This window comes from Priapulus caudatus, unplaced genomic scaffold (assembly GCF_000485595.1).
Source record: "Priapulus caudatus unplaced genomic scaffold, Priapulus_caudatus-5.0.1 Scaffold344, whole genome shotgun sequence".
Classification (NCBI taxonomy): Eukaryota; Metazoa; Priapulida; class Priapulimorpha; order Priapulimorphida; family Priapulidae; genus Priapulus; species Priapulus caudatus.
In genome coordinates, this window is record NW_014577405.1 from 49961 (window position 1) to 59917 (window position 9957).

At 42.6% G+C, this 9957-nt stretch overlaps 1 protein-coding gene across 1 annotated transcript in view; it reads left to right on the forward strand.

Moving 5' to 3' along the window:
* The window catches only part of LOC106809318 (attractin-like protein 1), a 33492-nt gene that overhangs the window by 17659 nt on the left and 5876 nt on the right, over positions 1-9957 (forward strand). Inside the window, exons 19-23 of the mRNA XM_014812360.1 lie at positions 461-557; positions 896-948; positions 1441-1535; positions 2828-2897; positions 3267-3418. Of these exons, the coding sequence (XP_014667846.1) occupies positions 461-557; positions 896-948; positions 1441-1535; positions 2828-2897; positions 3267-3418 (467 nt within the window). The remainder of the gene's footprint in view (positions 1-460; positions 558-895; positions 949-1440; positions 1536-2827; positions 2898-3266; positions 3419-9957) is intronic.

Sequence of the window (9957 nt, forward strand, 5' to 3'; positions counted from 1 at the left end):
TTGTATTTCTCTGTACCATGGCATAGATGTGTTTGAGATTTGCCAATCCCTATTATAATTCTGATTGATTAGCCGTGAGGTGCTATGATTCGAGGTGTGCTGGTGTGGGGCAAAAGTTAAACAAGTTGTTATTTCAGGGCTATGTCCTGGGTCCCTGTGCCTTGCTGGTAGATTCTTTGCTCTTAGGTATAGCAAATAGATTGAGACGTTCTCATGCAAGTGCCTCCTAAACTTAACTCTTGTGTTTGTGCCCTAAGCAGCTAAATTACGTGACATGGAAATACAAAATAGTTCTTTTTATATTTTGTTGTGTTGCTGCAAACATCCAAATTGCAAAAACGCTAACTACGTTCTAATGTGCATCATGTTACTCAGCAAAGGAAACTTGCTGGCTTGGCTGCTGGGGGCTCACGTGCACTTGCTTAAACACATTAGTAACACATGTTTGTATGCATTCCAGAATGCGACTGTAACTCACACGGCACAGAAGAGTGTGACAGGAAAAGTGGGACGTGCACTTGTACTACAAAGGGCATCATCGGCAACCAATGTGAAACGTATGGAAGCCATCTCTACTCCGCTCTGTGTTTCACATTCAATGTTAAAATGATAAGTTAAAGCTTATTAGTATTATAAGTATAAGCATGTAATATAGTTAGCCATCTTCATTGTGTCAACATGCTGGTATTTTCCAATGTGTTTGTGCACATCCTTTGTATGTTGTCATTATTAAGTGTGGCTGTTGTTTGTTATGGTTAAACCTGCAATCTCTGATTTAGTGATCTTAGTGGTAGTCCTTTCTTTGATCACAGTTTTAATGCTGTGAAAATAACATTTTGGGCCCATGATAATGTATCTGGTTGTTTTGGTTGAACTTATTTTTTGTTTTTAACAGGTGTGATGCACGTAACAATTACGTCGGAGATGCCATGAATGACACTTGTTACTGTGAGTGTCAATTCAGTGCAACCTAACCTTTGAAATTTAGAAGAAATGCATGGTGTTGTGATGTCTGGATTTATGCTTTCAATAGACCATTTCTCAGCAAACTGCTAGATATTAATGGGTTTTATTAAGTTATAGCTGAGTCACAAAGCATGCATATGAACACCTGGTTGGTTTTTAAATTCAGATCACTTTGCATTAAAATACAAACCTTCTACGAAAATTATTGGTTCTCGAATATAAGGTCATTTGTAATGACTACCACAATGCCAGCAGAACTGTTGCTAGACACTTGTAGTATGCTTGTGCACTGCTACTGGCTCGAGTTCTACTCTTTTCATTGGTTCCATTTCCCACAATGGTAGTGGGAGTTTTTCTATTAGCTTTGGTGACTGTGCATATTAATTTAACATCAAATTAATTCTGGTGGTGGTGTATACAACTAATCAAGCACAGAGTATCACTGCATGTAGCTGCTGCATTATGCTATTTCAGTCCCAGTCATGGTTGGATATATCTATACTGTGCGTATTAGCACAGCCAATGAGAAGTACATCTCCAGCATTAACTATATATGCGCCGAGCAGAAGGTATGGCTGATTACTGGCTTCAGGTGTATGTCACTTAGCTTTGTGAAATCACTAAAATTGCATAAACAGTTGTGTGTATTATGGTAGTGATATGGGCATGTGCTCGTATGAGCTCTCACTAGTTTACTAGCCCGCACCAGAAATACTCACACAAGTAGAAACTACGTACTGCTGCAGTAACTTTACATCACATTAACATCCGTTGGAATCCCAAACAAGCATGTATTTTTTTCGGTGCCTGTTATATCAGAGTGCATTATGCAAATTATAGCTGCGGTATCCTGCTGATGCTGCACACACGGGTGTCCTCTTACACAGTCCTCTTACAACAGCTTTAACTGTCATGTGAAATCTAGATGTTCTGATTTGATGAAAACACGCATGGTAGGGCATGGCACCGTATGGTTCTGACACAGGTGCATTGATTAAGATCTTATGGCTAAGATGCAATGCCGTGGGATAAGAGGACTAGACGGTTAGGGTGAGAGGGAGAGATTCGAGAGCTATCTGGGTGGGAGAGATGTGTGAGGACCCTGAATTGGGGAAGAGAGACGAGGACTAGTGTGAGGGGTGGATATCTGAGGGCTGGTAGTGTGTGTGAGAGAGGTAAAATGGCTGGGCTGTGAATGTTGAGAGGTGGGAGGGCTGGGATGCGAAATGGGGTAGATAGAAGGACAGGATAAGAACAAGATTAGAAAGATAAATAGGACAATTGGGCTAAGAAGTGAGAAGATGAGAGGGCTGTGTTTGTAATGGGGGGAGACATGAGGACTGTGGTGTGAAGGGAAGACAATAGGAGGGCTGAGCTGTGAGAAGGAAGAAGGGCACGTATGTGAGAGCAGGATTATAGAGGAGAGCTGGTGTGTGAAGGGCTGGATATATATGAGGGCTAGAGCATGAAGGGAAAAATATAGAAGGACTTGGCTGCATGTAGCAGATTGATCTTATGTGTCTGTGTATATGTGTTGCTTAGTTAGACAGAGAACGACTGAAAGTCAGGATCTAATATGTACTAGTGCAGTTTAGGCAGCCAAGTTTTTATATTTGGGAATAGTAAATGTTGGTATGAAAACGTTTTCTTTCTTGCGTCTATTAATTTGTGTGCATGTGTATGTATGAACCTGTCCTACGTACTGTCAGCACAACTGTATAAAATTGTAATAAAACAAGTAAAATTCGTACGTAATTAGTCACCATGGAAACTATGGTAGCATATTTATAACTGTTTGAAAGCAATTGGGCTTAGTTAGTTTGTGGTTTTGCACTTACAACCATTTCTGTGTATTTTATAGGAAAATGTTGACATTGGGTTTTCAATCAATTGTGATGCATCTCTCATGTTCAACCTCACATGGAACTCAGGTAACTATCATTCCCACTTCTTGTGACACTTAAGATATTTGCCTTAAAAAATATTGACTTTTAGATCTTATTTGCTATTTCGTGACTGGGCAGCAAAAAATCTCAATTATTAACTATTAATCAATTATATTATTGTATTTTTTGTGTAATTATTAGTGAATCGTTATCTATATGTTTATGACTATATTATATGTGAAGCAAATTAAAATAGGACAGCAGCTGCTGTTTCAAATTTTTTGGTTTTACTTTTGTAGTTGCTGCTGCTCTGCTGTTGGTTGTGGTTTTTGTATTGGATGAACACGTGTGACTGTTACTTTCATATTAGTGATGAGTAAAAGGAGTTGCAACTGTGTATCCTAATTATCTTAGATGGAATTGATGAAGAGCAGCTGTTATACAGTAGAAACTGCACCGGTCGCACAATAAAGGTGAAATTATCCCGGTATGAGCTGGACATGGGAAGGAACAATTTCACTCTCTACCTGTACATCTACAACTTCAGTAGCCCCATCACTATTGCCGTATGTATTCTTTTCTGTATTTTACTTTTCTATGGAAAGGGCAAAGCTTGTTAATCTGGGGGTGAATAAGCCATGTTGCCTCAACCGTGCATCTTACCTAAATGTTGGTGCAGTACGGGTGGTAAATGGAAAATCCTCATTTAGAATAACATGGTCACAGTTACATTTTTACATGACATCGACTTTTCTTGACATCGTCAAGATGAGCTATTGCCATGGGTCGTCGTCTGTCCGTCGTTCCGTCAACATTTGGCTACGGTCAACGATAACTCAGGAACCGTTTGACCCACATGTTTGAAATTGGGTATAGTTGTTACTGCTATGCTTCCATATTAAACGTTCTATTTTGGAGCACGCCAGTCGACGTACTTTTGAGCCACGGCAATTTTTTGCCAAAAATGGGAATTGCCATTAGTACCACATGTTTAAAATTGAATACAGTTGTTACTAGTATGGGAGAGATTTATACTTCCTATTTTGGAGCCACACCCACTTTTTGGCAAAAATTAAAATGGCCATCTAAATTCATTCGATTTTGTTAAATTTTGGTATGTGAATGTGTAAGGCTAGCCCCAAAACAGTTGGTACTCTTATGGGAGAGATGACAATGTCCTATTATGTTTATTTCGTCTAACTGCTCAACAACTCTACAATCATACCTATATATGTGATACCTATAAAACCAAAATGGCGATCATTTAGGCGTAGCACCATCTCTCGGCAAGATTTCAGACTTGCAGATCTAAAACATTTATTTTCGCATCAAAACTTATGCATATATCATTATCAAGAGTATATAATCGGAGTTCTCCCATATATACTCTTACTTTATATATCACCCCTCCCTCTTCTATTATAATCATGCCCAAGGTGAGCTACAGTGCCATTGACACTTTCATTTTTGTTAATATGGATTTTTTTATTATAAAATATTCTATAATATATTGTTAAAATGTTTATTTGCTGCAAGACTGTATAATTTGCTTAAACCATATTTGATCTACATTGCTTATCCTGTTAACTAGTATTTTTTATGCTAGACGCAAATTGCACTAGTTAAGCAAATTAATTAAATAGACCTATCGTTATTGTTTGTGTGTGTAACATTATGCAGAACTACCTTGTAGCCACATCACTACGCGTATACCCGCGTATGTAGACTGTTACTGAAAGCAGTCCGCTCTGGGCTCGGCCATGTTATGCTAAGCACGAATAAATGTTGTTTACCCAATTATGTCTGGACATCCGATACTTTACATGGTGGCAGCGTAAAAGTCATCGCAGTGTTGAAATAACACTCCAGTGAACATCTGCATGACATTGACAGTGTGTTGGCCAGCGCCAGGAGCCAGAATTTTGGATTTGTCTGCACCGACCTCATTGCCACAATTGATCGCGGCAGTATGCGACATCGGCATCACCGCGCAACAGGTGGAATGCATATATATGTGCACGTCGTGCACTAGGCCTACTAGAGGACAAGTAATAGTAATACTTGGGTGTACACGCATCCGGAGTATACATTACACGCTGTGTTTGAGTCTGCTGGAGTAGCAACTGGACAGTGTGGTGAGTGGAAAATAGACAGTATCCTGTCATTGACAGTAATACGCATACTTGTACAGTGTGTCGATACCCAGTGTATGGTACAGTAGGCCTTATACACGTACCGTCATGGGTGAACTGTCAGGTATAACGCCACCTCGTATGGACTGGTCCAGCACGGATCTTCCAACAGCTTTCCAAGAATTCAAACAGTATTGTTCACTAATCTTCGCCGGACCACTTTATGAGAAGTCGGAGGAGGAGCAAGCTAATTATGTACTGATATGGGTAGGTCAGGAGGGATTGCAGATATTCAACTCCTGGAATATTAAAGCAGATAAACCAGCCACATTATGGGACAAGTTTGAGAAACAGCTTGGGCCCCAGTCAAATTTTCGGCTGCACAGATATCAGTTACAGAAACTGCACCAGTCAGAAGGGAAGACAATTGATGAGTTTATGACTAGGTGTAAGCTTCAAGCAAAAGCCATCAGAACCGGCCCTCCCGATTCCGTGACATAGAATTCTGCATCGCACGCCTTGTCCCGATACCTACAAGGTATGGACGTCGACCCATATTGTGCAATACGGGAGCCGTTGTAACCTGTCAACCAAGTATCAGGGTCTGTCCTCGTGGCGCCTTTCTTAGGAAATCCCTCGCCGTCTAGTCGTTCTGAATACATGCGTCTGTATATTCTCAGTGGGAGCAGATTTCCTTGGGCCCCTGTATCAACCTTGACCTTCAGTATAATGTAAACTGTAGCAAATACTTCGTCCCTCCTGTCTCGGGGGTTGTTGGAATGCACGGATTCAAATGAAAAATTCTCAAAACTTTCATTTAGAAAGTTCGTGGCTGCCTGTCTGTCTCTGTTACCATGATGTACCTCGTGAACTTGGTGCCTTCTCCCACGTGAGGCTGACCTGCCTCTGTTATTCCTGCTCTGACCTCTATGTAACTGTGACCTTGACCTTGGGTTTCTGTCCCTAACCCGTGTGGACATGCACATTTTTTTCCAGTGGTTCAATTTACCACACAAGTCACACTCTGTCCCATAGGCTGGACATTTCTCCATGGGTTTCGGCGGGTGTTTTCCCCCACAGTACTCACACATCGGATACGACTGTGGTCAGCTTTTATATGCCTTGTTAACTTGGTGAACCGTGCCTCCGCTGGTGCCACCAGCTAACTGTTTCATCTGAGCATCAGTCGCTTCACGCGTTCTGACAATGTCTAGCGCTTCTTCAAGTGTTAGCTTCCCATCTTTGCATAAGAGAATTTCCTGGACCTTCTTGTGTACAGTACCGATGATTAACTGTTCAATTAATCTCTCGTTCGTTTTCTGATCATCACGGAACTTGCACCAGATGCTCGTAATCAGCTTGTCATATGCTGATTAGTGGGAGGGAGTCCATTCGAAAACAACACCCTTCTTCATCAGCTATTGCAGTGGCGCTGTGTGCTAGGATGCATGAGGCAGGAACGGTGACAGGTATGTCACCATTCCGAGAAACTCTTGCAACTGTTTTGCATTCTTTGGGTATTCCATCTTTCTGATCGCCTTGACCTTGTCAGGGTCAATGTGCACTCCATTGGCATCATAGACCATGCCAAAGAATTTCATGGACGATTTGTTTATCTCGCACTTGTCAGGGTTGAATACAAGTCCGTTCTCCTCTGCTACCCTCATGACGTTGCGTAGATTGGCGTCAAGATCAGCTTGGTCTTTTCCGAATACAGCGACGTCATCCGCTATTCCATTCGTGCCCAGACACTGCTCCAATATGTTGTCCATGCGCTCCTGAAATACATCTTGGCTGACATTCAGGCCAAATGGCAACCTCTGGAAGCAAAATCGTCTGAATGGGCTGTTAAATGTCGTCAGGCGACTTGATTCGCTGTCAAGTTCTATTGACCAATATCCGTGTCGAGCATCCAACTTGGAGAAAATGGTTGCTCCCGCGAATTTGTGGGTGATTTCTTCAAGTGTCGGCGTCTTATAGTGCGGGCGTTTTATTGCCTCGTTAAGGTCCTTCGGATCAAGACACACCCTGAGTTTGCCGTTTGACTTCCGACTGTCCGCCAGACTACTGAACCAGTCTGTGAGCTCAGTGACCTTAGTGATGACTCATGATTTCACCATACCGTCAAGTTCCTTCATGAGCTCATCTCAAAGGCGAATAAGACATCGTCGTGGGGCGTGCACCACTGGCGGGATGGACGGGTCTACAGTTATGTGAAATGTTCCCTTGAAGTGAACAATACCCTCAAACCTGTCTGGATACATTCGGACCAAGTCCTCCTTTGCAGTCATGTGAGGATTTTCACTGTTCACGTGTTTGTTGACGGCACAGTTCAATGATACCAGATGTAGGTCACGTGAGGTGGGCAAAGACAGTCTGCCATGGTCCCGTAGGTATTTCATACTGCAGTAGTGGTTCTGGGCTTTGTGACTTCTACCACACGACTTTATCATGTTCTCTATGTCTGCATTACAGTTGTTCCAGTAAACACAGGTACGAGCCCTCAACCTGGTCTTGTCGATACCCTGGTGAGACTCGTGTAGTTTTGATAGAACGTAGCTCTGCATGCTGTCTGGAATCATGACACGTTCTCCCTTCATGACAATACCATCGTGGACAGTAAGTTCATCTCTGTATGCCCAAAACTGGCGTAGTGCAGGTGGTATAGCTTGTTCCGTCGGTCGAGCCATCCCTGCACGGTCACCTTCTTCAGAGAATGAAGTGTACCATCAGCTTGGGTCGCTTCGCGTAACTCATCCTGTTTCTGTGTACTGAATTGCACAAGTTCAACTTTGACATCTAGGTCAATAGTGTCGTTCTCTCCTCCAGGAGATCGAGAGAGAGCATCTGCCATCAATACTTCCTTCCCCGCCCGGCTTGTACATTATCTTCACGTCATAGGTCTGGATTCGCAGTAACATGCGCTGTAGTCGCTGAGGAGCTGACGAAATGTTCTTGAGATGGATCATTTCGAGCGGCTTGTGGTCCGATTCCACAATAAACTGATTTCCGTACAAATAAGAATGGAATTTCTCGCATCCAAAAACCACCGCCAAAAGTTCACGCTCTATGTTGGCATATCGCTGCTCACAATCACTCAATGTTTTGGACGCGAAAGCGATCGGCTTGTTGTTTTGGATCAGAACAGCTCCTAGACTTTTGCTTGACGAGTCAACTTGCAGGATAGATGGCTGCTGCGGGTCAAAATAGCTGAGAGTTACCTCTCGAGGTACCGACCTGTTCTATCTGGATGGTGAGGAGTACCTTCTTATCTGTGACTACTATTCAAAGTTCCCGATAGTCAAGAAAATTCACGGTCGTGTGACAAGTCAGTCAGTGGTGAACATCACTAAGCAAGTGTTCTCGGAACAAGGAATTCCAGAGACTATAATCAGTGACAACGGCCCACAATATGCAAGCCAGGTGTTCAGACAGTTCACAGAAGAATGGAGTTTCAGTCACGTGACATCGAGTCCCCACTATTCACAGTCAAATGGCTTCATCGAGAGGCACGTACAGACCATAAAAGGTGTACTTGCTAAAGCCAAAGCGGCACATACTGATCCGGACATGGCAATACTGATTATTAGATCCACACCCGTGTATTGCCACTTGCCATTACCATCAGAACTACTGAACTCTCGCAAGTTCAGAAGTAATCTTCCGGTAAAGATTACCAACAATTAAAGCAGCCGACAAGGATGCAGTTTCACGTCGACTTTTTGAGCGTCAAGCAACTCAAAAATTGTATCACGACGAGAAATCTGTGAAGACACTAGCCCCTCTGTCCCCAGGTCAATCGGTTAGAGTACGGGACGAGAATACACACAAGTGGAAGCCAGCAGTCGTCACAAGAAAACATGTGTCACCACGTTCGTATGAGGTGCAAACATCTGACGGCAACAATCTCAGGAGGAATCGTCGGTTCATTCGGGAAACCAGTGAGGAAGAGAGGACCCCCTCATACCCCCAGGACAAGATGACCAGGAACCAGTTCCACCCCCAGAGATAGATGTGAGGTCCTCAACAAAACACGTCAGATTCAAGGCAACGATTGAGAGTGAACCAGTGCGTGTTCCAAATACTGGGAGTGCCAGTGACCATCCAAACTATCATACCCGTTCAGGGAGAATAGTCAAAAATCCGAGAAAGCTCGATATATAATTTGTGTTAACAATGTGATACAGTCAGGCATTTGTGTAGTGGAGAACGCTATAGTCAAGTGCATACGTGTTGTGTGACTTTGATATTTGGGTTATAGTCAGGGATATTTTGGTTCACATTCTTCCAAAAGCACCAAATTTGGCCCAGATGTTGCCCATACCATACTTTTTCGATTTCTGGCGGGCGCCGGAATGGGCGCCCCCCGGGGCCGCCATATTGGCAAATTCCAGTATGGCCACCACCCGGGTTGGGGGGCAATCTAGGTAAACATCCAAAAGATCTATAATCATAAATAATACCACTTTTTAAGGGTTTTCAACGTCTGGGAATCTGATTCTGATCTTACTTCAGTGATTTGAGGTCAAGGTCACCCCTCCAGGTCACCTTAAGGTCATTTTGGGGTCAAATATGTCATTTTTAGTGTTTTTTTGTCAATATATACAAACAGCACCTCATTTTATCGGTTTCCGGGGTTGGGTAACCCGAATCTGACCTTATTTGAACGATTTGAGGCAATATTGCATGTCAGGGTCACGATAGAGGTCACCCGACCGAGAGGTGAATCGTACGTCAATTATAGGTAAAACACATTAAACACTAAGAATTAGACATAATACCACTTTTTAGAGATTTGTGGCTTCTGAGAATCCGATTCTGATCTTATTTTGGCGATTTGAGGACATAGTGACCACATTTTGGGGTCAAAGGTTAAAGCTCAGCAGTGTTCTACTAAAAAATAAACAAAGATTATTCAGGAATCAATTTTTATTAAAGTAATTCAGACTAAATTATTACTACTGGTCATCTTT